A 26,605-nucleotide genomic window follows, 5' to 3' on the forward strand; every position below is an offset into this window, starting at 1 on the left:
TGTGTGTGTGTGCCTGTGTGTTCATGGATGTCTGCATAAGATGGGCAGTGTAGAATAATCCAATTAGTTGTTGAGGGGGTGTGCTGATGGCCGGAGGGGGCTGGGCAATGCTCACTACATCAATATGTAATGTTCCTTCTAAGGTCACTCTGAAGAGGGTGTGGGACTGTTCTCTCTCTCTCTCTCTCTCTCTCCCCTTTCTCTCTCTCCCTCTCTCTCTCTCTCTCTCTCTCAGTCTCTCTCTCCCTCTCTGTCTCTGTCTCTCTCTCTCTGTCTCTCTCTCTCTCTATCTGTCTCTCTCTCTGTCTCTCTCTCTGTCTCTGTCTCTCTTGGAAATAGAATGCAAACTTAACTGAACTAAACTAACCTGGCAACCAGATATTTTTCAAACATTCCAACCTGGCAACCAGATCTTTATGCAATAACCCAACCTGGCAACCCTCTGCCAGCAGAGGAGGTGTGTGGTGAGTGGGGGGGAGTCTCTGGGGTGGGTGCAGAGCAGAGCAGGGCTGGAGAGCCATCCTGCTGAATCATGCTGGCTCAGCCAGCGCTAACAGAACCATAACAGCTTGTTGGAAACGGACAGCTGAGCGGTGCAGAGAGGCGGCATGCTGATGTCATTCATGCTCTGGGTGACTTCTGAATGATGTCGAGGGCTGCCCCCAGTCAGAGGGCCGTGTGAGAGGGCTGCCCCCAGTCAGAGGGCCGTGTGAGAGGGCTGCCCCCAGTCAGAGGGCCGTGTGAGAGGGTTACCCCCAGTCAGAGGGCTGTGTGAGAGGGTTACCCCCAGTCAGAGGGCCGTGTGAGAGGGCTGCCCCCAGTCAGAGGGCCGTGTGAGAGGGTTACCCCCAGTCAGAGGGCTGTGTGAGAGGGTTACCCCCAGTCAGAGGGCCGTGTGAGAGGGCTGCCCCCAGTCAGAGGGCCGTGTGAGAGGGTTACCCCCAGTCAGAGGGCTGTGTGAGAGGGTTACCCCCAGTCAGAGGGCCGTGTGAGAGGGCTGCCCCCAGTCAGAGGGCCGTGTGAGAGGGTTACCCCCAGTCAGAGGGCCGTGTGAGAGGGTTACCCCCAGTCAGAGGGCCGTGTGAGAGGGTTACCCCCAGTCAGAGGGCCGTGTGAGAGGGCTGCCCCCAGTCAGAGGGCCGTGTGAGAGGGCTGCCCCCAGTCAGAGGGCCGTGTGAGAGGGCTCTCAGAGTCTTCCATGAATCCAAGCTCTCATCGTGGACGAGCTGAAGACAAGGCCAGTTCAAGCAGTGGACAGACAGTCCCCAAGCGTTGTGCAAAAATGCCTCATTTATATTAATAAACCAAGGGACATTATGTACAGGCTGTGCATACACACAAACACACACAAACACACACAAACACACACAGACACACACACAGACACACGCACAGACAGATTATGATGGCTGTGCTAGATATGGAGTGTGGTTCTGCAACTTCTGACCTTTTAAAGAAGATGTTATCACACAGTACATCAAGATTAGAGCGAGAAGGAGGGGGGGAGGGGGGGATCTATCCTATGGTTTCTGCAAGCTGGCAGTTTGAGAGCCTGTACTGTGTGGATGATTTATCATCTCTGGCCTCCAAAACAACCTCATTTAGAGACACTGTCAGCCTCTCTCATCTCTATCTCTCTCTCTCTCTCCCTCTCCCTCTCCCTCTCCCTCTCTCTCCCTCTCTCTCTCTCTCCCTCTCCCTCTCCCTCTCCCTCTCCCTCTCCCTCTCCCTCTCCCTCTCTCTCCCTCTCCCTCTCCCTCTCCCTCTCCCTCTCCCTCTCTCTCTCTCCCTCTCCCTCTCCCTCTCCCTCTCCCTCCCTCTCCCTCTCCCTCTCCCTCTCCCTCTCCCTCTCCCTCTCCCTCTCCCTCTCCCTCTCCCTCTCCCTCTCTCTCTCTCTCTCTCTCCCTCTCCCTCTCCCTCTCCCTCTCTCTCCCTCTCCCTCTCCCTCTCCCTCTCCCTCTCCCTCTCCCTCTCCCTCTCCCTCTCCCTCTCCCTCTCCCTCTCCCTCTCCCTCTCCCTCTCCCTCTCCCTCTCTCTCTCTCTCTCTCTCTCCCTCTCCCTCTCCCTCTCCCTCTCCCTCTCCCTCTCCCTCTCTCTCTCTCTCTCTCTCTGTTCTGCCCCTCCCCCCTCTGTTAATTCCGCTCCTGGATGACTGACAGGCAGGTGGAGGTCAGGTGCTTGTGGTCGATGCTGATTGACCGGGTCAGAGATCATTCCCCCTAGACGTTTCAGTTCACTGAGGGGCCGTCTGATAGGAAAGTGTCGGTAATGTGTGTATGTATGCGTGTGGCTAGGCGGTGGGGGTGGTGTGCTTGAATGTGTATGTGTGTAGGGGTGGCATGTGTATTTGTGTGTGTGTAATTGGGTTTAAATGTGTGTGTGTGTAAGGGGTGTGGGTTTAATTGGTGTGTGTGTGTGTGTGTGTGTGTGTGTGTGTGTACATGTGTGTGTGTAAGGTGGGTGGGTTTAATTGATGTGTGTCTGAAGGGCTCCCTGATGTGGGTCAGCAGGTCAAGGGCAGCAGGAGAACAACAGTCTTCATCCTCTCTCGGCCACTCTGTCATCCCCTCTCTCAGTTCCCTGAAGACAGTCAGGGGAGGAATCTCACAGTGTATCAAATCTATTCAGCCCTTTTTGTCACAAGCAAGGTTGAAGATGGCTTCACATACACACCCTCAAAGCTGCACCCAGTGTGTGTCAGGTCGTCTCAGATCATCTCTGAAGTTCTCATCCACTGCTCTGTGATCGTCTCTCAGACCTGAACGAGGCGGTTCCAGAGACAGAGCTGCTGGACAACAGCATCCAGAAGGGGCGGGCCCAGCTGTCCGTCAAAGCCCGGAGGCACCGCCCCTCACGCTCCCGTTTCCGTGACAGCGTGAGCTCCACCGAGGGAGACGACAGCCTGGAGAGGAGGGTGAGTGACGCACGCGACAGCCAATCAATGACCTGGGATCCCCATAGGGCACACCCAGGACCAGGCTTGGTTTGTTGCTGAGCGTGCAGGTGAGAGTGATGCATGCTGGGTGTTTTTCTGACTGAAGCAGGTTGTCGAGAGTTACAGATGTGAGCCACAGACTTGGGGATGTGTGTAACATCCTGAGCAGTTGGTTTCTGTAATACATCAACCTACTGTCTGTGTGTGTGTGTGTGTGTGTGTGTGTCTGTGTGTGTGTGTGTGTCCTAGTGTCTGGACAGTCCCCTGTCCTCCGCCCGTTCCCCTCTCCACCCCTCCCTCGGAAACTCCTCCCCCTCCCCCGACATCCTCCTGTCGTCCTCACCCGCCCTGCGGAGCCCCGCCTTCTCTTTCGACTCCTCCCTGGTCCGCCGCTCGCCCGAGGAGGGCGTGGCCGCCTGCCCCACCCCCAGGGGGCGCTACCGCCCGCTGACCAACACCTCGTCCCAGGAGGCCCTGGCCACGCCCAGCCCCTCGCCCTCCAGGTCGTGTCCCAGCCCGGACTTCTCCCCCGTCTACCTGCGGAGGGGGCGGCGCCCGGACAGCGAGGGTGAGGAGGGGCCAACCAGGTGGGGAGGGGGGGGCAGGATAAACCTATACTCTGCTTTGACTCCTGTCTGTTTATGTGTCTGTCTGTCTACCCATCTGTCTGCCTGTCTGTCTGTCTACCTCTGTCTCTCTGCTGTCTGCCTGTCTGCCTGCCTGCCTGCCTGCCTGCCTGCCTGCCTGCCTGCATGCCTGCCTGCCTGTCTGCCTGTCTGTCTGTCTGTCTGTCTGTCTGCCTGTCTGTCTGCCTGTCTGTCTGTCTGTCTGTCTGTCTGTCTGTCTGTCTGTCTGTCTGTCTGTCTGCCTGTCTGCCTGTCTGTCAGTCCTGGTCACAGATGACAGTAGAGACACCAGCCCAGCAGACGCAGGAAGCCCTGTTATTTTTGACAAGAAGACCAAGAGAAGGTTTCTGGACCTGGGGTGAGTTACATTGAACACACACACACACCCAACCCCTTCTCCCACACACACATACATCTCCCTCCACACACACACTCTCACTGATCTATATTGTTCACAGGGTGACTCTGCGCCGGTCTTATGTGAGGGTTAGGAAGGAGAAGTCGAACAGGCTGTCTATGGGAAGCAGGTACTGAGTTCCACCTCTCTCGTCCTCTCCACCTCCCTCCACCTCTCCCCACCTCCCTCCACCTCCCTCCACCTCTCCCCACCTCCCTCCACCTCTCTCCACCTCTCCCCACCTCCCTCCACCTACCTCCACCTCTCCCCACCTCCCTCCACCTCCCTCCACCTCTCTCCACCTCTCTCCACCTCCCTCCACCTCACTCCACCTCCACAGCTCTCTTGCTATCCGTCTCTCTGCCCAAAATACCTCCACTGACTGTGTGTGTGCCTGTATGCCTGTGTGTGTGTGTGTGTGTGTGTGTGTTCAGGGAGCCATCAGAGAGCCCGTCACGTTCCTCCGGTTCCTTCGTACCGTTCTCCTGGTTCTCCGACAGCGCCAGGGGTTCCGTCTCCTCCGGGGGAACCCCCCCTTGCTCCCCCAAGCTGGTCTCCCAGGACGGCCCCCCCCGCAAGTCTCACTCCCAGGTAACCATGACATCCCAGGTAACCATGACATCCCAGGCAACCATGACGTCCGCTCCCCACAACTCACACAGCTCTAATCCAGTCAAACCTTCATCTGGGCTCGGCTGAGCCGGTCTGGATCCGACAGGAAAGAGTCTCAAACCAGGACTCAACATGTTCTTACACGGTTCTTGGTGGGGGTGGGAGGTTAAAGTATAACTTCATAATTTAGAGTACACAGTATTCAGTATACAGTACTGGAATAAGACAGCATATGTTGAAAAATCACTGTGTCAAACTTACAAAGTGCATGTCCTCATGGAATAGCTTCCTAGCATGTCCTTGTCCTCTAATGAAGCAGTCTTCTCCTTACAGCGACAGCAAACCATCCATCTTGCTTATTCTGTGGACAGCTACGCACATACACACATGCACACCACATGCACAAACACAAAGGCACACACACACACCATACACACACAAGCACACCATGCACACACACACACACACACCACACAGAGAGAGATCTCCATTTGCAGACCTCAGCAGAAAGTACTTGGTGAGATCGATGCTGTTGATTTTCCTCAGGTTGTGTAAGTGACCGCTAGGATGCTGTTAGCTAACCACCACGTCAGGGTCAAGATGAGTGGGAGGAAAGAGGGGTCATTGGTCAGCTAACATCCAGTCTCCAACAGCACCCAGGCCCAGACCCAGACCCAGACCCAGACCCAGGCCCAGACCCAGGCCCAGGCCCAGACCCAGACCCAGACCCAGACCCAGGCCCAGACCCAGGCCCAGGCCCAGGCCCAGGCCCAGGCCCAGGCCCAGGCCCAGGCCCAGGCCCAGGCCCAGGCCCAGGCCCAGACCCAGACCCAGACCCAGGCCAGATGAGTGTCTGGATGTTGCCTTGTGTGTATCAGACTCAGACTCCTCTGTGAGCTCCATGTAGTGACGAGCACCTGTGCTTGTTTTGTATTCTCCCTCGCACCTGCACCATGACTCATCTAAAAGCCCTGTGTGTGTGTGTGTGTGTGGGGGGGGGGCTTATCTTGGAAGGACAGGGTGTAATTGTCAGTTTGGCTTTTAACAATCACACATCCGGGATGCACTTTCAGTGCTCTCTCTGTCTGTCCCTCTCTCCCGCCCCTCTCTCTCCCCCCCCCCCCTCTCTCCCGCCCCTCTCTCTCTCTCTCTCCCGCCCCTCTCTCTCTCCTCTCCAGTCTTCTCCCTGGGGGAGCAGAACCCTATTAAATCCCCCAGCATCAGCCAGCTGGTCAGATGGTTCCGATTGGCTGTCGGTGTCTGCAGAGGGGCCAGTAGCACTTTCAGCAGCCTGAATAACACCACTCCCCCTCTGCTCCTCTCCTCCTCCTCTCCCCCTCTGCTCCTCTCCTCCTCCTCTCCCCCTCTGCTCCTCTCCTCCTCCTCTCCCCCTCTGCTCCTCTACTCCTCCACTCCCCCTCTGCTCCTCTCCTCCTACACTCCTCCTCTCCTCCTTCCCTCCTCCCCTCCTCTCCTGTGCTCCTCCCCTCTTATCCTCCTTCCCTCCTCTCCACCTCTCCTTTGCTCCTCCCCTCCTCTCCTCCTCTGCTCCTCCCCTCTTCTGCTCCTCTCCGGAGAGCTGTCAGCCTGTGTTCTGCTCCTCTCTTTCACCAACCGTCTCTGGAAGAGGGGATCCCTCACTGAATTGCTCCTCCCAAGGTTTCTTCCATTTTTCCTTGAGGGTTTAGGTTGGTTGAGGGGCAGTTCTATGGGCGTATGTGAAGCCCTCTGTGACATGCTTGCGTGTACAAAGGGCTATACAAAGACATTTTGATTTGATTTGAGTGTACCTTCACCTGTGTTCACTGTCCCTCCATGTTAGACACCAGTGCAGTTCTAACGGACATCAGCCCAGGCAGATGAACAGATCTCAGAGGGTTGTATCCCACTGTTGATCAGTCCTCCTCATCAACAGCCCTCTGATCTCCTGCACCACTCCATGCTGTCATACTAGTACCAGACCAACATATGTTTGAAGATGGATGTTATACATATCTCCATGTCTTTCCCTCCCTCCCTCCCTCCCTCCCTCCCTCCCTCCCTCCCTCCCTCCCTCCCTCCCTCCCTCCCTCCCTCCCTCCCTCCCTCCCTCCCTCCCTCCCTCCCTCCCTCCCTCCCTCCCTCCCTCCCTCCCTCCCTCCTCCAGGAGTCAGCCCTCAGTGAAGAGTTTTCTCCCAGGAGTCCTCCCCAGACATCCAGCGGTTCAACAGCAGACTCATCCTCTCGCTCCTCCCACCCCTACCACACCCTGTCCCAGTCCTCAGACGAGGTGAGACCCTGACCCCAACCACCCCCTACCACACCCTCCTCCCCCTGGCAGTGTGACACAGACCAGCGGGCCGTACCATTATCTCCACTAGACTAGAGGTGTGAAGGATGAGTGAAAGCTTAGGTGTGTTTACTATCAGAGGGGGTTATAAAGCTCTAGTCACGCGTAAGCAGAGCGATGCGCTACAGCACTGGGGCCACAACAAGGCCTGCTGTTGTTCTGCCAACTCACCACCAGGGGGCAGCAGACTGTGTTCCTCTGGAGGTGAGACCCCACCATGACCCCACTCCTCTCTCCCTCTCACTGGCCTTCCTGTGGGGGACTGTTGCTGTGTGTCAGAGGGAGAGAGCGGTTCTGACTCCCCCGGCGATGAGGCTGTGGTGTGTCGAGGCTGTGGTGTGTTGAGGCTGTGGTGTGTGGAGGCTGTGGTGTGTTGAGGCTGTGGTGTGTGGAGGCTGTGGTGTGTTGAGGCTGTGGTGTGTGGAGGCTGTGGTGTGTTGAGGCTGTGGTGTGTGGAGGCTGTGGTGTGTGGAGGCTGTGGTGTGTTGAGGCTGTGGTGTGTTGAGGCTGTGGTGTGTGGAGGCTGTGGTGTGTTGAGGCTGTGGTGTGTTGAGGCTGTGGTGTGTGGAGGCTGTGGTGTGTTGAGGCTGTGGTGTGTGGAGGCTGTGGTGTGTTGAGGCTGTGGTGTGTGGAGGCTGTGGTGTGTGGAGGCTGTGGTGTGTGGAGGCTGTGGTGTGTTGAGGCTGTGGTGTGTTGAGGCTGTGGTGTGTGGAGGCTGTGGTGTGTGGAGGCTGTGGTGTGTGGAGGCTGTGGTGTGTTGAGGCTGTGGTGTGTTGAGGCTGTGTCTCTGCTCTCCAGCCCACAGACGAGCCGCTGGGCCTGGTGTCGTCGTGGAGCACCCTGCAGGTGTGTCAGTGGCTCCAGGGCCTGAACATGGAGCAGTACATCCCAGAGTTCTCAGCCAGGGAAATCGACGGGGAGCAACTCCTGCAGATGGACAACAGCAAGCTGAAGGTGAGAGGAGGGGGAGACGATTACATGTTGACCATATTTATTTAATATTAATCCTTCACATTCATATCAAGTAATTGACATTCTATTATACTTTGTTCTGTTTTAGTCTAGTCTAGACCAATCTCACTCTAGTCTCATTCTTAGGGCTTGGGCGTGAACAGTTATTCAGACCGCAGCGCTCTCAAACGTCGCATCAAGGATATCCACACGGCGGCGGACAAGGAGCGCAAGGCGCAGGACAAGCTAGAGAAACAGAAGGAGAAACAGCGCAGGAAGGATCTGGAGCAGCGCAGGAGCTACACTTAGCCACCAGATGGCGCCACAACGCCCCGCAACATCTGGGGGGGTGTTCAGGAACACACGGCTTTTTAACTGTTGCAGTAGGACAGAAGAACAACGTGAGTCGATGATGAACTGTACGGCTTTATTACAGTGAAATGTCCGGGTGAAACGACATACTCAAGAAGTGTAATTCTTGGACAGTTGTCAGCAGGCGAAGTAGCATTATGTGGAGATTCTGATACATTTTTGGTACTGGAAAATAAATATGGTATGTTATGTGTACACAAATGTATTCCAACATTTTACAAAACACAAACCCTAACCCTAACCCTACTTGGAAAGAAAAAAGATTTTGTTAATGGATATATATTAACTATGCTATGAGTGCTATTAGAACGCTTTATATTCCCCGTACAGACTGTCAAATCTTGAAAACAACAACGACTAATCAAAGACTTTCGCAAACCATAACCACAAACTCACTATCAAACCTGTGTTTTTTACATCGTATGTAAAACACTGATTCTACCTTTTCATTAAGCACAACATCTCTCTCCATCACATCTCAACAACATCACTTCCTGTAAGGTGAGTCAGCTCCAGCCAGCTGCCATCACGTCAAGCCCCAGATAAAGACCCTGCCTGAAGTGAGCGTCACATGGACTAGGTGTTAGACTACCGAGTGTGTTTGTATATAGCCTACAGTACTGTATGTTTACAATCTGCATGTTTGTGATTGTGGTATCTGGATGTGTGTGGGTATGTTTGTATAACTGTTTCAAGGGGAGGTTGTAGGAGGTCGAGGGGTCTACCACAGTGATGGCCTCTAGTGGGGTTCTGTTCCTGGGTACTTCTCAGTGGCGTGAAGCCTTATCTTCGTCTTCCTCTCCTCCTCTTCATCTTCCTCTCCTCCTATTCATCTTCCTCTCCTCCTCTTCCTCTCTTGCCCTCCTTCCCTCTCCTCTCTTCACACATCGTCGCAGGAGGGTTTTCAGTCAGAGGAGAAGAGAGACGCAGGTCATCATTACCCCAGTGCTGTACGCTGTCGCTTCAGTCGCTCCGGTTCGATCTGATCTACTCACGTGTCCAGGGTAACGGTCAGAGCTGGCAGATCAGACTCATGTGCATCATCTTTGACAACAATGGTCAATAAAAACAGCCCTTGTCCTCAAACGAGTTATAGGCTGCCTGTTTCATCCCCGTCCTTATCTCATTACTCAAACATTGTCACCTCTCGTTCCTTGTGCAACACAGGGACTCCCGACTCGCACTATGGTCCTGACTCAGCTGAATGGTGTGTAACATCTTACATTGTTTACACTTAGAGGAAGTGGGCGGGGCAGGACTTGAGGTTTTCCGTGGTGTAGCAATAGGTGCGTTCGACATGACCCGACTTCATGCGGCGCTGCAGCTGACTTCAATGCGGCTGACTTGACACAGTGAATTCTGGTTAGACTTTTTGTCCGACTTGAGACGGCGCCGAGGATACGTCACTGTGACGTCGCCATCAAAGTACCGTGAGATCGTTTCGAGAACTGCCGGCTGTGTAGCCGAGCGCACTTTCTCAAGAGCAACTGCACGGGTTCAAGTGACGACACAGCTATTTCATGATTGGCCAGACTCACACACGACAACTTTGACGCGTGTTTTGTAATATTCGGACACCTTCAGTTTCGCCAATGCTCAAATCCGGACTAAACAGTTGAATTGAATTCAAAATTAATGGAAGAAAGGGTTTTACTCCGCCTCTTCACTAACGGAAAGACTACGTTTAATTATAAATAGAGTAAAGTAAGCAAACAGCGCTTAATCGGCCGTGACTGACGTCAACGCAGCTATCGAAGAATGTAGCAAATAGTAGGCTACTTAAGCAAAAGTACTTCGTGTTAAATGTAAAAATCGATAGCCAAACAACTGTTTTTTACATTTAACACGAAACATTGTGTCATCTGGGGGATGTACTCATATTAGGGGGGGTGATTTGCACTTCAGGGCCACCGTACGCAGTCCATGTCGAACGTATCTAATGATTACGGCCACACAGGAAATACTCTGAGGAAAATGCTAATAATTATTAAAACATTTTAGTAAGGGAAATAATGCAGCTAAAACGCAACACTTTTTGACAGTAAATCACTTTTTTATGTATTGAAATTGTTTGGAACATTACATAAATTACAGGGGGAAATACATTTCTGCAGTAGGCCTATTGTTTTACATTTACAACATTTTTGGGAGGCGGCATAGCATATACATTTTTTTCATAAAAAATTAATACATTTCATATAAATAGGCTTTAGAAATACAATCATATGTGTAATGTATAGCGATGACTTACAGAAAGACATTTCCCATTGCGTTTACTCAATGCAATTGTCAATGTAAAACAAAAAATAAAAAATGGTTTCCCTTTACAACAAGGACTTTTGGGAAACACACCGTCCCAGTGCCTTGTTACGTTACTCCTACATAAGACGAGCTAAAGGCACTTGTGCACAACTAAACACTGTTAACACAGAAGTTCACTCTCATCCTTCTGTCTGTGTAAAAGTCTTATCAAATACATTCATACTTCAGAGAAACGCACAATAAGTTAAAATTCCAGACATGAGGATTCATGAACCGATTCCAGAGACAAGTACAAATAATCATACAAAATAAATCATTCATAAATAACCTAATAACTTAATAAATAGTATAAATACAACATCATAAATTAAAAAAGACATTCAGTGTGAGAATACATCAACCAGGAGGGAATTTCAACATTCCTGAGTTTCTCTGGAACCGACAAAAAGGGAATCAGCGGACAGACAGGTGGGGACTTGCTTTATATTGCCACCCTGCTTTCTGTCTGCACCTACAGAAAGGGGAAACAGGAGCAGTTGTCTATTCTGCCCCATTCTTGCACCGTTGACATGGACTACGCCGCATAATGACAACTCGATGAATGAATCCTATTGAATGCTTTCAAAACCAAATTGAAACAATTGAGGCGCACGTCAATGTTTTGGATTTACCATGGTTATGAAACTGACTTCTAGAAAATTCTCAGCAACTATCTGATTTGACACTGACCAGGGCTCCATTGAAAAGGAAATTATTCATATCAACGGGGCTGTACTGGTTAAATAAAGGTTTATAACATGTTCTGACTCAAAGCCATAAAAAGATTTCCGGGAAAAAGGGTGTGGGGAGAGAGGAGCAGAGAGGCAAGCTCAAACTGGAGAGACGAGGAAACATATTTTTTCATGTGTCGTGCGCTGTTAGTCCTGCACTCAACCAGACCTTAGCTCTGTACCCGCCACCGCAGAGAGAACCCAACCACTCTCCATCCTCTGCTTCATGGGGGTCTGAGCCTGCTCGCTGGTGTATGTTCCTCACCCCTGGGTCCCAGGCAGAGAGGCTTGGATGTTCCTCACCCCTGGGTCCCAGGCAGAGAGGCGTGGATGTTCCTCACCCCTGGGTCCCAGGCAGAGAGGCGTGGATGTTCCTCACCCCTGGGTCCCAGGCAGAGAGGCGTGGATGTTCCTCACCCCTGGGTCCCAGGCAGAGAGGCATGGATGTTCCTCACCCCTGGGTCCCAGGCAGAGGGGCGTGGATGTTCCTCACCCCTGGGTCCCAGGCAGAGAGGCGTGGATGTTCCTCACCCCTGGGTCCCAGGCAGAGAGGCGTGGATGTTCCTCACCCCTGGTTCCCAGGCAAAGAGGTGCGTATGTTCCTCAGGCTTCGGACCAGGTCGTGGCTGAAGGTGCGTAGCTGCTGCAGGGCCAGGTGAGTGGCCACCTGGACCTCGTAGCTTCCTGAGATGTTGAGGGTGAAGCCTGGCTCCTCAGACTTTGGGGTGACGCTCAGCTGGGACTGTCCCTGCATCTGAGAAGACACACAATAAACATGGATGCTTGTCCCAGTGTGTGTGCACCTGTCTGTGTGTGTGTGTGTGTGTGAGAGCCTCACACAGCAGCCTCACCTTGTTGACCAGGGTCTGCAGGTCTCTGAGGTCTGCCTGCAGGTGCTTGGTGGCGCTGGAGGAGGCTGGCGTCAGAGCTCCCAGCAGGCTGTGGTGCAGCTGTAGTCCCAGGCTCATGCGCTGCAGACACACGTCCTGTAGGGCGGAGCACACACACACGGTCACACACACACCCTCTGCACGCTGACGGGCAGTGTCGAACACGTATGGAAGACAGCTGCACAGACACACACACACACACTGACCAGGGTGAACTGTGCTGATATGGCTTTGAAGGTGGGGGCTGGAGGGATGCCCAGGGTTTTCACCATCAGTTGCAGGTCGCCAGTCTGGCTGGAGGGGTCAAGCGTCAGGTCCTGAGGACATCAGAATGATTGGTCAGACAGAGAAGAGCCCTTCCTCCGCCTGGGGATCCAGGCTGGTGTGTTGTTCTTGTTCACTCTGAGAGGCTGTGGTCCGGTTGCCTCTGAACAAGTTTCTGTTTGATTTACTGTCACAGCCTATTTTCTGACATCTTGTTACAGACTTACGAGGGACTGTCTCAGCAAATCATGTACATCATGAGTGACTGTCTCTGCCAATCATGTCCATCATGAATGACCGTCTCAGCCAATCATGAATGTAGGTCATGAAATACGTATGAGGGGTTCGAAAAGCTAAAAATATCTGGGGAAAGGTTTTTAAAATATAAACTGCTTAATTGATCGCTTGTTTGGATTTCAGTATTCTAATGAATGAAAGAAAATTGCAACCCACTGGTTAGCTTGCAGTGAATTTACAGTGATGATAAAAGTAACACTTTCAAGTTTCAGTTTGATTTGCTATTTGTATGTACAGGTGAGTACTCCGTATTAACCAGGCAAGTACTGAGTATTAACCACAGGTGAGTATTGAGTATTAACCAGAGATGGGAAGGAAAAAAGTACAAATACTTTGTTACTGTACTGAAGTAGATTTTTCTGGTATCACTACTTCACAATTTGTATAACAACCATTTCCTAAAACACTAAAACTGGTATCTGAACGAAAGTATCTGTCAGACCCCATACTTCTTTACCTTAACTTGAGTGTAAAATTGTAGCAAATGGCCTACTTCAACTTTTACCAGAGTTTTTTTGAACATAAGTATCTGTACTTCTACTTGAGTGAAGGATGTGTGTACTTTTGCTATCTCTGGTAGGCCTATTAACGTGCGTAAAATACGTCTTCAAGTAGGCCTACGCCATACTACAAAAGGTACCCCTACTTATAAAATATTCATGAACAACATCAAAATAAAAAAAACTACAGGTAAATAGAAGTCTTCTTGCAAACTTACCTTTTGGGCCGAAGGAATGCCGCGAAGTATCTTCTCCACCAAGCCCTGAGCTTGCTCCAGCGTCTGTTCGAAGTCTGCGTCATTAGGAAGATGGACAGGCGCAGCCCACACCAGGGCAGCTACACAGCACTGCAGAGCTACAACTAACAAGCGACACAATTAAACACCGTATAATCGATGCAACCGATTAATAACAGTCAAGAAAAGGAAAAACACGCATGCGTTCCGTCAAATAGGCTTCTTTGGAAGGGTGTGCGAAACAAGAAGTGTCTTCATAAAGTTATTAGGCATATGAGACGATATAATTCTCAGCAGTGCAGCCTTATTTTAAACCCATAGGAGTTTGGATTAAAATATCAAATACCTAGAAGCTTACTGACAATGACATTACATCAACATTTGTCAAATATTACTTACTCAAAAGCGATTTCATTCCGTGTCAGTATAATGTGAAGATATTAAAGCTTGATTCTTAACTGCCATTTGGATGATATTAGGTTGCCTACTTATACTGAAATGCAGAGTGGGATTTCCAACTGATGACGACCACAGACGGACATGACTCTTACTTTTGTCAACTTTTTAAAATGAAACGTGTATATGCGTCACTCCAAGAGACTAAGCTGGGCTGTAACAACTTGTAAAGTCTATTGTCATTGGGCGTTGTAATGCTCACGAAAGCTATCTTGTCTAAGGTGTCAATTTACATTATATTTAGTCATTTAACAGACACTCTTATCCAGAGCGACTTACAGTAAGTAGGATACAGGGACATTCCCCCGAGTCAAGTAGGGTTAAATGCCTTGCCCAAGGACACAACGTCATTCTTGCAAAGCAGGGAATCGAACCGGCAACCTTCTGATTAGTAGCCCGATTCCCTAACCATTCAGCCATCTGAATCCTTTATTACGGATTACAGATTTTAACAATTGCTATGACCATTTTTTCAATACTTTGAACAATTTTCCGAAACTCTTGACTCTTAGCACAACATCCGTCTGTGTAGGCTATACAATTAACACGTCTTGTTGCTTTGACACAAAATGCATAGAGTAAAGACAAATTTAAAACGCTTGAACTTCTTTTACACACAAGTTCAACCAAGACCAAAACAATTGATTTTTACAGCCCAATTTACCAATGCTTTCACGCTGTATGTCAGAACAGATAACATCATATTCAAAACCTAATTTATTGGCTAAGGTCAAAGTGAACAGCTGTTCATATTGCGAATTGAAACACAAATATATCCTCTGTATTTTATTCCATTGCTGAGAAACAACGTATGCAAGTTAACAAGTTATGCAAATACTGTACATCACAGCTGATTCCCAACTAGGAAACACTCAGGTGTTGAGGTTCTTTCAATCACATGACCATAAGGGAAATATAGAGGGGACCTCTTTGGGCTAATCTTGTGTAGAAAAATAAAAAGATAAAGCAACACGAAGAAAATAAGAATACCGTAATGCCTGCACGAGGGACAGGAAGACAAGTACCAGGACAAGGGAGAGGAGTGGGACAAGGGAGAGGAGTTTGAATGTGTGGTGGCGCTCAAAGAAGGGCTAGAGCTTGGGTAATTGATGAAATACTGTAAATGGCAGCTATATTGCATATTTCTTGCAGTAATGTCGTGTTGCAAATGAAGCCTTTACTGCAGCAATTATGTTTCAGGTTTTTTCCCCAACACATTCTATATACATTCTATAAAGCTACTCTGAGATGGGTCATTCATTTTTTGTTCTGAATTTCTGCAGCAAAAGAAACAAAATGCACGAATTTAGCCTACTAAACCTAACAAAACATTTGTAATGTGTAATGTTTAGCGTGTTTTTGTGTTTTGACAATTAGCCTACTGTTTGAGTTTAGTTTACAAATTGTGATTTTGAGCATGAAATTAACCGTTTTGCCAATTGTGTGTCGTAGGTCTGTTGGTGCGTTAAGAGTTCAGGACAATTATTAGAAGTATTGAAACATTTATCATAGCGATTGTAAAAAACTGTATTATTAATGTTGAGATTAATTAATACCGTTCGTGGTGTTAGACGTCGATGCTGGTAGTACGTTTTGTTCCGTAGGCCAATAGCCATGAAAATATTTCCTGTCCAAAGTTACAAGTTTGAGACATCGATGAGTGGATTACACTGTCATTGCAGCACCATCATGGGGAAAAAAAATTCGTTGCATAATGCAGGAAAGACCTGGGTTTACGTATAGTTAACCTGCAACCGTATAATTGGGCGCACACCCATATCTGTTAGTGACGTCTCTTGACAAGTCCTGGGACACGTCACGGTCTACATGTCAAACTAACCAGGCGTGCAGAAGTTGCCTGCATCGTCGCAGTACGTGTGATGTGCTTATAGGGTGTGGAAGCGCAAGGGCTTGTTACTCTTTTCAAATAACTTTGAAATATTCTGGATAATGACGAAAAATGACGCAATTTATCTTTATGGCATTTAAGCTCTGTGAAATGTGTTATTTCGATATTAAGTGAGATGAATTGAAATGTATTTATAAATCAATAAATGGAATTTGACACAAACAACCCAAAATAGAATACAAACAATCAGTGCTGTGTATAGAAAATCCTTTAATAACACAAATGATCCTCCTTCCCGATAACTGCAGAAAAAAAACATGCACCAGTATTCTAGTGTCACACATCACAGAAACCAACGGCTCATAATTCTCTAAAGCCGTGATGTAGCGAGCAGACCCAAAGCCGCGAAGAGCTGTGAAAACCTGCAGCTGGAGCTGCGTTTCCTTCACCCACTCTCACACGGAAACAGCTGATAATCTGATATTACTCTGAACTCTTAATTTCATGGTGTGCGTGTATGTACTTTCAGAGGGAAGGAGCAGCACGTCAAGTAATGAGTTGTACACGAAGCAGGAAGTATTAAGACCACAACTAAACTATGACACCGAGCCAGAACGCAATCTGGGGAAAAACTAAAAGGCTGAGATTTCTGGATTCCTCTTGGTATTGTGAAACTAGTTCCCTTGCTGAACTGTGAGCCGTTCCCATGATGGATCAGTCGGCTGTTGAGCAAGAGCAGATTAAAACACATGTCGGATGTTTGGGACGAGGGGCTCCTCACCAAATTAGACCCCACTGCGACAACAACTGCACACACACACCCTTTTATTGGTTCAATTCCAATCGACGCACCAACGCCACAAGCTCCCAGTCGCTGGTGCGGTTGAGACACAAGTCTCACAACTGTGAAACTCGGCGATTAAACTTGTATTTATTTTTATTTTGTCAGTTTGTACAATATGGTGGCATCAGCCTTCCTGGACAACATTTCGTGTGAGTGTGGGTAGTAGAACCTCTGACAGGAGTAGAACGTCCAGGCTTGTGGCTGTTGTAAGGGGACAGAGCGTTGAGGGGAGGGTCAGTAAGCAGACAGCGACCAGTAACGGTGGGTGAGGTGTTGGCCCTGGATGTAATAATGGGATCTGTACAGTAAAAACAAAAACGAGGTTCGGTTCCAACAGGAAGCAAGACGGAGACTTCCTGCTGGCTCCTGGTGTTGCGGGGCTTCATGGGAAACTGTCGTCGTCATCCTCGGCCATCTCCTTGGCGAACTCCAGGTCCTGCTGCTCTCGCTCTCTACGCTCCTGAGACACGCACGCACACACACACACACACACGTAAGGTCAGCAGGCAGTGTGTGAACCAGAGGCTTGTGTATGTCAGACAGAAAAGACCTCGTACCTCGGCTGACTCCAGGTCCTTGTTGTAGGCCTTTGGTGGGAATCTCATCGCCTGCAGACACACACAGCACAGCTAGCTTAGCTTCAACCCCCTCAGACACAGCATCCACACAGCACAGCTAGCTTAGCTTCAACCCCCTCAGACACAGCATCCACACACAACCAGCACCCCCCCCCCAGCAACAGCTTCCGGTGTGTTTCTGACCTTGACAGACATGTTGTGGATGTCCAGGCAGAAAGAGATCCTCTGGTGGAAGGCCAGCTGCGGCTCCCTGGTTCCGTAGATGTCCATGGTCTCCTTGGACTGGACGTAGCCCTTCTCGTGGTTGATGCTGGCCTCGATCACCCCGTCACGGATGGCCTGGGGGGGGGAGGGAGGGAGGGGTGAGGAGCGCTGAGGGGAGGATGCTGAGCTCATACCAAGGGTAGTTACTAGGGGTGGGAATCTTTTGGTACCTCACGATTCTATTCGAATCAATTCTTGGGGTCACAATCAAATTTCGATTCAATATATGCTTACGTTTGATTCCAGTTTGCTGTTTTGTGGTACTTGACTGTGATAGGCAGTTAAGTGTATTTTTTTGTTTGTTTGTTTTTTTACATATGTGAATCAATGTGAATATCTAGAAGATTGAATCGCGATTCATATGTGATGTGATTTTTTCCCCCACCCCTAGTAGTTACCCCAGGATGCTGAGGTAATACCAGGGGTAGTTACCCCAGGAAGCTGAGGTAATACCAGGGGTAGTTACCCCAGGAAGCTGAGGTAATACCAGGGGTAGTTACCCCAGGAAGCTGAGGTAATACCAGGGGTAGTTACCCCAGGAAGCTGAGGTAATACCAGGGGTAGTTGTCCCAGGAAGCTGAGGTACTACCAGGGGTAGTTACCCCAGGGAGCTGAGGTAATACCAGGGGTAGTTACCCCAGGGAGCTGAGGTAATACCAGGGGTAGTTACCCCAGGAAGCTGAGGTAATACCAGGGGTAGTTACCCCAGGAAGCTGAGGTAATACCAGGGGTAGTTACCCCAGGAAGCTGAGGTAATACCAGGGGTAGTTACCCCAGGAAGCTGAGGTACTACCAGGGGTAGTTACCCCAGGGAGCTGAGGTAATACCAGGGGTAGTTACCCCAGGAAGCTGAGGTAATACCAGGGGTAGTTACCCCAGGAAGCTGAGGTAATACCAGGGGTAGTTACCCCAGGAAGCTGAGGTAATACCAGGGGTAGTTACCCCAGGGAGCTAGGCAGACAGGAAGCAGGGTGTGTAAGCTATGACCTTCCTCTTTGTGGAAGATGTCTCCTACCTTGGCCACGATGAACTCTGCGTCCTCCGGGCTGTCCAGCTGCAGCTTCTGAGCAATGTCGGCCAGGGAGATGCGGGAGTAGGACAGGCTGATCATACGGACCCCTGCAGAGACATGGCTCCCTGTCAGAGCTCTGGGACCCAACACTGATGCACTCAACCACTGTTTAGCAGACTGGACGTGCATGTCCTGACCTGTCATTTTTAAGATACACTTCCGGCATTTTCATGCTTTATTGGACAGTACAGTTCAAGGTGGACAGGAAAGAGAGAGAGAGACAGAGGGGGGAGGGGGAGAGAGAGGGAGCAGACGGCCCAGGCTGGATTTGAACCCGGGCCTCTGCAGTAAGGCCTCAGGTACGTGGCCCAGGTCTGACCTGTCTTGATGACGTTGTGTCTCAGGCGGATGATCAGTGTGTAGGTGCCGTCTGCCTGGAACTTCTCTCCAAACTGGTCCAGAGCCTGGTTGAACTTGGCCAGGTTACCGGTTCGCACGGCTGTAGGACAACACAACAGGTGTGTGTAGGTGAGTCCAGGTGTGTGTAGGTGAGTGCAGGTGTGTGTAGGTGAGTGCAGGTGTGTGTAGGTGAGTGCAGGTGTGTGTAGGTGAGTCCAGGTGTGTGTAGGTGAGTCCAGGTGTGTGTAGGTGAGTCCAGGTGTGTGTAGGTGAGTACAGGTGTGTGTAGGTGAGTCCAGGTGTGTGTAGGTGAGTACAGGTGTGTGTAGGTCAGTCCAGGTGTGTGTAGGTGAGTCCAGGTGTGTGTAGGTCAGTCCAAGTGTGTGTAGGTCAGTCCAGGTGTGTGTAGGTGAGTCCAGGTGTGAGCAGGTGTACCCTGAGTGAGCAGGAAGTAAGGCATGAGGGATCTCTTGAGGGAGGGCTGTCTGAACTGCAGTCTGTCTGGAATCTCCCCGAGCAGCAGCTCCACAACGATCAACAGCTTGTGAACCTGGGAGAGGGGGAGAGAAGGGAACGTTCAGATGTTCATCTGGACCAGTCTGTGTGCATGTGTTTTAATGTGTGGGCCGAGAAAGCTGGGGAGTGTGTGTGCAGAGGGGGAACACTTTCTTGTCTTCTGCCAGTTTTCTACACAGGGTGACCAGTGGCTGAGAAAGTGGGAATGACGAGTCTTAAGTGCACAAACGTATTTCTAAGTCGCAGACACGGTTAGTTGAAGACAACGATGTGTCAGCTGTAACAGTTGCTCCCGGCAACGTTCTAACCGCTGCTGGCATATAGTAGCTTCCTCAAGCAAAACATGCAGAAACAAGCGTCAGGCTCTCTCAGTTTCTTGCAGCAGCTGTCAAAAGGCTTGTTGTCTACCTTCTTCTACCCACGCCCAGAGTCATTTAGTGGGATTTATGGGTAGTGCATCTTCCCCAGGCTTCATGAGTTTGCGCTCCATGTTTTCACCAACAACGGTAACGTGACGTATGGATCTCATTCACTCTGTGTTCCCAGGACCCGCCCTGCTCTGCTTCTGATAGGCTTGTAACATTAGTGATAGCAGCGTTCCTCTCACATGATTGGTAGGGAAAATCAATTGACTCGAAAATATTAAACCGCATGCAAGTTCTCAATTTGTTTTTTCTCATGGCCGCACGCCGGACATCCAGCCCTGGTGTGTGTGTGTACTAACAGTCTCTGAGTGTGTGTGTGTGTACTAACGGTCTCTGAGTGTGTGTGTGTGTGTACTAACAGTCTCTGAGTGTGTGTGTGTGTACTAACAGTCTCTGAGTGTGTGTGTGTACTAACGGTCTCTGAGTGTGTGTGTGTACTAACGGTCTCTGAGTGTGTGTGTGTACTAACGGTCTCTGAGTGTGTGTGTGTACTAACAGTCTCTGAGTGTGTGTGTGTACTAACGGTCTCTGAGTGTGTGTGTGTACTAACGGTCTCTGAGTGTGTGTGTGTGTGTGTGTACTAACGGTCTCTGAGTGTGCATGTGTGTACTCACGGTCTGTTTGAAGCCCACAGCGGTGTGCTGGGGTGCCTTCCTCAGAGCGTTGGTCAGCGTGCGTCTGGCCTCAGTGTATTCCAACTGGATGGCCTTGATACGCCCTGGACACAACAAGACAGGTCTCTCAACTCAGACCTATCCATCTATATTTACATGTACTCATTTAGCAGACGCTTTTATCCAAAGTGACTTCCAAGAGAGAGCTTTACAAAGTGCATAGGTCACTGATCATAACAACAAGATAGCCCCAAAGCATTGTGGGTAGCCAAAACAAGAAGCACACATTGTGAACAACCAAAAAATAAGTGCCAAAGGGAAGAACCATAAGAGCATGTAGTTAAGCAAGTTACAATTTAAACAACATGAATCTCTAAGTGCAAGTGTACCTGTAGAAAAAAGCAGCAGCAGTAATATCAAAATATACTGTATAGTATATATACTCACTCCCTCACAATCACTTATTCTCACACTCCCTTACCCACAAACACACACCCACTCTCCAGTCATGCTGCAGGCCCCCCGGTCAGGAGCTCCTGGCCTCACCTGTGTAGTAGAGGTAGGGGGCCTGGCCTCACCTGTGTAGTAGAGGTAGGGGGCCTGGCCTCACCTGTGTAGTAGAGGTAGCGGGCCTGGCCTCACCTGTGTAGTAGAGGTAGGGGGCCTGGCCTCACCTGTGTAGTAGAGGTAGGGGGCCTGGCCTCACCTGTGTAGTAGAGGTAGGGGGCCTGGCCTCACCTGTGTAGTAGAGGTAGGGGGCCTGGCCTCACCTGTGTAGTAGAGGTAGGGGGCCTGGCCTCACCTGTGTAGTAGAGGTAGGGGGCCTGGCCTCACCTGTGTAGTAGAGGTAGGGGGCCTGGCCTCACCTGTGTAGTAGAGGTAGCGGGCCCACTCGTTGTTGTTGGCCAGCTCCGGGAACACAGACTTGGACACCAGCTTCTCGGCCTGGTCGTACAGGTTGAACTGCAGGTAGTTCCTAAGCAGCAGGTTCAGCAGGGTGGCCTGGCCGTCAGCGTCGTGGCGCAGGGTCGCCGTGCGCAGCCGCGTGTGGAGGAAGCTGGGGGGGGTGGGGGTCACAGGTCAGACCTCCCTGTGTGTGTGTGTGTGTGTGGGGGGGGGAGCAGGTGTGTGTTACCTGCGTATGGTGTCCAGCTGGTTGAGGAACTCGTAGACGCGGGCGTGGTAGTAGTAACACTTGGCGGCCACCAGGTCCAGAGCGCGGCGGTTCTGGGAGCCCATCTTCTGCAGCAGGTCGTCTGACACCTTCTGGGCCTGGCAGAGACACAGCACAACACCAGGGGTCAGCACACTGTCAGGGAGGAAGGCAGGGATGTGGGCTTACGCTGGGCAGAGAGGGGAAGGCAGCATGTACGCATGAGAGGGAGGGAGAGAGATAGAGGGGGGAAGAAAGAGAGACAGGGGGGGAGAGAGACAGAGGGGGGAGGGAAGAGAGACAGGGGGCAGAGAGGGACAGAGGGGGGAGGGAAGAGAGACAGGGGGGGAGAGACAGAGGGGGGAGGGAAGAGAGACAGGGGGCAGAAAGGGACAGAGGGGGGAGGGAAGAGAGACAGGGGGGGAGAGACAGAGGGGGGAGGGAAGAGAGACAGGGGGCAGAAAGGGACAGAGGGGGGAGGGAAGAGAGACAGGGGGCAGAAAGGGACAGAGGGGGGAGGGAAGAGAGACAGGGGGGGAGAGACAGAGGGGGGAGGGAAGAGAGACGGGGGGGAGACAGAGGGGGGAGGGAAGAGAGACAGGGGGGGAGAGACAGAGGGGGGAGGGAAGAGAGACGGGGGGGGAGACAGAGGGGGGAGGGAAGAGAGACAGGGGGGGAGAGACAGAGGGGGGAGGGAAGAGAGACGGGGGGGAGACAGAGGGGGGAGGGAAGAGAGACGGGGGGGGGGAGACAGAGGGGGATAGAGAGAAAGAGAGGGAGGGAGAGATAGAGGGAGAGATAGAGGGAGGGAGAGAGGGAGGAAGCAGTGAAAGGTCACCCAAGATGTGTGATTGTCAAAAGCCAAACTGACAGTAACACCCCGTGCTTCCAAGATAAACACACACCTGCACACACACACCCGCACACACCCTAACACACACACCCAAACACACACACCCAAACACACACACCCACCCCCGTAAAAAATGACAGACATGTATAAACAAAGAGAGCGGGAGGGCCATATTCCACCTCTGTGTAGCGCTTGTTGTTGGTGAGGTACACCACTAGAAGGAGCTGCAGGTAGGCCTCCACCTCGGGGATGAGGGGGGTGGAGGCGGCCTTCCCTGTCCGGGGCCGGAACTGCACATCTCCCTCCGTGTCCATGGGCTGGAGGAACAGCACACACAGGAGGGTCACCACACACACAGGAGGGTCACCACACACACACACACACACACACACACACACACACAGGAGGGTCACCACACACACAGGAGGGTCACCATACACACACACACACACACACACAGGAGGGTCACCACACACACACACACACACACACAGGAGGGGAAATCTGATATCAACTTTGGGGGACACAATTACGGCGACATTTTCTCAAGAGCAGTTCCTGGGGGGCAACAAATCAGAAGTGGTGCTACTACACAGACTACGTTAAACTTAAAAACACTTAATTAAGTGATTTATTTGGGGGGGGGGGTTGACCCCCCAGATTAAGGGGGTTGTGGATCCCCCCATCCACTCTGGGACTCCCACTAACAAGCACAGGCCAACCCCCCCGTCTGCTCCGTCTGTTCCCCCTGCTGCTGCACACAGACGCGTGGTGTGTTACCTCCTCCAGGAAGCCCAGAAGGAAGTCCTTGCCGGCAGCGTTGGCGGTGTAGAAGCCGGTGACGGCCTTGTGGAGCACGTTGGGGTTGAGACGGCGGCTGGTGGAGGGCAGGGCACGTAGCGCCCGCAGCACGAAGCGAGGCTCCTTGCCGGACACAGCCTTCTCGATCTGCTTCACGTGCTCCTTGATGTCTGCCAGGGTATCCGAGGGAACAGGGAGCGTTAAGGGAGCACGTACAACACACATTTTATTCACGGAATTTGTTTTGTAGTAGGATACATGCATAGTGCACACAGGCATACTAGCAAATATACCGAAGATAAAGGAAAGCGGATGCAAATCAAACTGTTTCTACGCAATGCACGTTGAAGGGATTGGTCTAACGCTTTCATGCACTTACTATATGCACTTTGTGTACGTCGCTTTGAAGAAAAGCTTTTAAATATATTAATAAATACATATTAAATGCACGTTGTAAATGGGCTACAGCTACTAAGCAACCCATTGAATCCTGTTAATTGAGTTCCAGATTCAGATGTCATCTATTAGCATACACATAAGGTAGAGCTACAACTTTGAATATTCACTAACATGTAAAAATGTAATTGAGGTAAATGTGCTAGCTAATGAGTTCAGAGCTCATTAACTGCTGGTAAATGTTGGACAGTTTGCCAAACTATTAATGAACTACGATAAATCGGCGACGGCAGTTATTTACATTAGGCCAGGGCTGGCTAGCTACCAAACAACAGTCCTAGCTAACTTAGCTTAGCAGCTAGCTCGCAAGATACTGTACACACAAGTGAGATAGGTAGCTACCAAGCAACAGCCCTAGCTAGCTTAGCTTAGCAGCTAGCTAGCAAGATACTGTACACACAAGTGAGATAGCTAGGCTAGCTAATATAGCGTAATAGCGTTGACAATGACTTGCAACTGACAGGAGTCAGTGCTTCGTGCTTGGCTTGCTGGCCGGTTTTATCTGTTCTCTAACGTTACTGCCAACTATCTACCTTCCAGCGTGAGAGAGTCTAGTTCCTTGGGCAGCTTCACCGCGTTAGTTGCACCCTCCTCCGGCATCTCAACATCCTGCGGCTCGGGGCCCGCATCTTTCTGCTTGTCGGCTTTGGAGTCCTTGGGTTTCTCACGTCGCTTTGCTGTTGTCTCCTTCATTATGTCTGGAATATAATAATCGCAGAGGAAACAATGTATATTAAAAACAATATACTTTTTAAAATAATGTAAACAAAACAGCTAACACAAGTTGCTGTACTTTGCTCAACAAAAACTCACATTGGTGTCTTGGGCAGAATGACTGGCAACTATTGTGGCGCGCAAGGGATTCTGGGATGTAGACTATACTAGTGGATGCCAGGAGACTGCAAACATCAGTCAAAACTAATAGATGTCAGACTTAATCTATTTATCTCTGACTCAGAGAGACTGAGACTCTGAAAGTTTACATTTTATAAGTATGTCACTACTTTCAGTTTCAGAAGTCTTTTAACCGCTGCAACAACTCGTGATCGAAAATAAAGTGTATTAAAATGTCCCCTGCTCAAGAAATCGTATTTGTTATTTTCTGCTTCAGAGTCTTGATTTATGTCTTCATGACTACAAACAATAACTCATCAGTTCTCCACCAAGCACCCATCAAAACTGGAGAGGATTAATCTCCATGATTGCTCCCCCCCCCCCCCCCTGTTATTTTCTCCTTTAGTCACAGTCTACTTGTTTAAAGATGACAGTGATTAAGTGATATGTCTTTTTTTGTCTGAAATCATCGATTTTAGTTTGTTTACTAAACATGGGGTCCAACTGGAGACAAGATTAGCTGTTGCCATGGCAACAGAGAAATGGAGGTAGAGAGAGGGAAAGAAGAGAGAGAGAGAGAGAGAAAGACATAGTCAAGAAATAAAGACAGAGACACTGGAACATCTGCAGGGTATTCTGGCACCCAGAGGAGGAGGAGAGGATAAGAGAAGAGGAGGGTGTAGGGTGCAGACACAACCTACTGTGTGGTCTCCTACCAGCATGAAGCTCTCTCTCTCTCTCCCCCTATTTCTCTCTCTCCTATCTCTCTCTCCCCCTATCTCTCTCTCTCTTTCTCTCTCTCCCCCCCATCTTTCTCTCCCTTATCTCTCTCTCTCCTATCTCTCTCTCCCCCTATCTCTCTCTCTCTTTCTCTCTCTCCCCCCCATCTTTCTCTCCCTTATCTCTCTCTCTCCTATCTCTCTCTCTCTCTCTGTCTCCCCCCCATCTTTCCCTCCACTATCTCTCTTTTTCCCTTATCTCTTTCTCCCCCTATCTCTCTCTCTCCCCCTATCTCTCTCTCTCTAATACTGTGGATCCAACACACAGGGATCCGATCCAGGTTTGTGTCGCTCATTCCCGGCGCAGACAGAGGGATGTTCTGTAAATACCCAACACACAAGTGTGCGTTGGGTGCATAGAAAGCGTGTAGAGATTCAACCTAAGACACCGAGCAGTTGTTGTGTTTTGCAGCCATGCCAATGTGTGGGAGGTGTGCGAAGGATGCTCATCGTCCCCGGCGAGAGAGACCAGGATCCACGCAAAGGACAATGCAGTCTCAGCCTCGAGCTGAAGCATCTCCCATCTGCGGATGTTGAGCGTGACCTTGCCTGGGACCTGAAGCCTTGTTCTCGCTCCTCAAACTACGGCTCTTGGGTCTGCCCTTCAGGCTCTTGGGTCTGCCCTTCAGGCTCTTGTGACGGTTCTTTCCACGGGTCCACAGAGGAAGACACTAACGGAGCCTTAGTAGAAAGGCTCTGAATGAATGAATGCAATTTCACACACAAACATGCACACACAAACACGCACACACAAAGGGAGTTTGTCATGCACAGCTGGAGATTGCAATCAGGAGAAAAGGTTGATTGGAGAGAAAAATCAAGCAAACTGCTCACAAGGCATTTGAGAAGGTGGGGGAGGTTAGTGAGAAATGCCAAGAGAAAAGAGAGAGAGAGACAGAGGGAAAGAGAATCAGAGAGAGAGAAACAGAGAGAAAGAGAGAGAAAGATAATAACGTGACATTTTTTCATCCAATGCTTCTAACAGGATCTGCAGCTTCCCAATCCAGGCTGTATGTCAGCATTTGGCACTGCTACAACAATAAGGTCAGTCTTACAAAGACCCTTTATGTTTCGAAAGGCTTCTCATGCATGAGATACTCAAGCCAAACCACACTTTCTACGTCCCACTACTTTTTAAATGTATTTAATTGTCCACAATTCAGTATTTCTCATTGGGAGTACTGTGTCAATCTGTGCTAATACAAATGAGACAAGTGGTTAACAAAGCTAGAAACTAAAACCAGTTTTGTGTGTATTTGTATTTCCCGCACATGTGCTTTTGGAAATGTCCTCGTTATAAATGGGTCGACGAGGCTGGAGACCAAAGCAAA

General features: G+C 50.3%; 3 protein-coding genes across 3 annotated transcripts; 1 reads left to right on the top strand and 2 right to left on the bottom strand.

Annotated features, from left to right (window-relative positions):
* Positions 1–646: 646 nt before the first annotated feature.
* On the top strand, positions 647–8,463 carry samd14 (sterile alpha motif domain containing 14). Its single transcript, XM_084677675.1, has 9 exons — positions 647–665; positions 2,757–2,914; positions 3,185–3,503; positions 3,823–3,919; positions 4,020–4,088; positions 4,393–4,549; positions 6,717–6,839; positions 7,698–7,853; positions 7,998–8,463. Exons 1-9 carry the CDS (start codon positions 647–649, stop codon positions 8,157–8,159), a joined length of 1,260 nt encoding a protein of 419 aa, XP_084533801.1. The 3' UTR covers positions 8,160–8,463.
* Positions 8,464–10,254: 1,791 nt separating this feature from the next.
* Positions 10,255–13,920, bottom strand: csf3b (colony stimulating factor 3 (granulocyte) b). Its single transcript, XM_084677508.1, has 5 exons — positions 13,841–13,920; positions 13,424–13,566; positions 12,351–12,461; positions 12,106–12,240; positions 10,255–12,008 (listed from the first exon to the last, which is right to left on the bottom strand). Exons 1-5 carry the CDS (start codon positions 13,854–13,856, stop codon positions 11,820–11,822), a joined length of 594 nt encoding a protein of 197 aa, XP_084533634.1. The 5' UTR covers positions 13,857–13,920; the 3' UTR covers positions 10,255–11,819.
* Positions 13,921–15,996: 2,076 nt separating this feature from the next.
* Positions 15,997–24,629, bottom strand: psmd3 (proteasome 26S subunit, non-ATPase 3). The gene is made up of 13 exons (XM_084677451.1): positions 24,475–24,629; positions 24,195–24,359; positions 23,185–23,375; positions 22,584–22,721; positions 21,534–21,670; positions 21,265–21,455; positions 20,399–20,502; positions 19,279–19,393; positions 18,824–18,943; positions 18,448–18,551; positions 17,352–17,507; positions 17,148–17,198; positions 15,997–17,050 (listed from the first exon to the last, which is right to left on the bottom strand). Exons 2-13 carry the CDS (start codon positions 24,352–24,354, stop codon positions 16,973–16,975), a joined length of 1,545 nt encoding a protein of 514 aa, XP_084533577.1. The 5' UTR covers positions 24,355–24,359; positions 24,475–24,629; the 3' UTR covers positions 15,997–16,972.
* Between the last annotated feature and the right edge of the window lie 1,976 nt (positions 24,630–26,605).

This window comes from Hypomesus nipponensis, chromosome 17 (assembly GCF_054491055.1).
Source record: "Hypomesus nipponensis isolate SF chromosome 17, ASM5449105v1, whole genome shotgun sequence".
NCBI lineage: Eukaryota > Metazoa > Chordata > Actinopteri > Osmeriformes > Osmeridae > Hypomesus > Hypomesus nipponensis.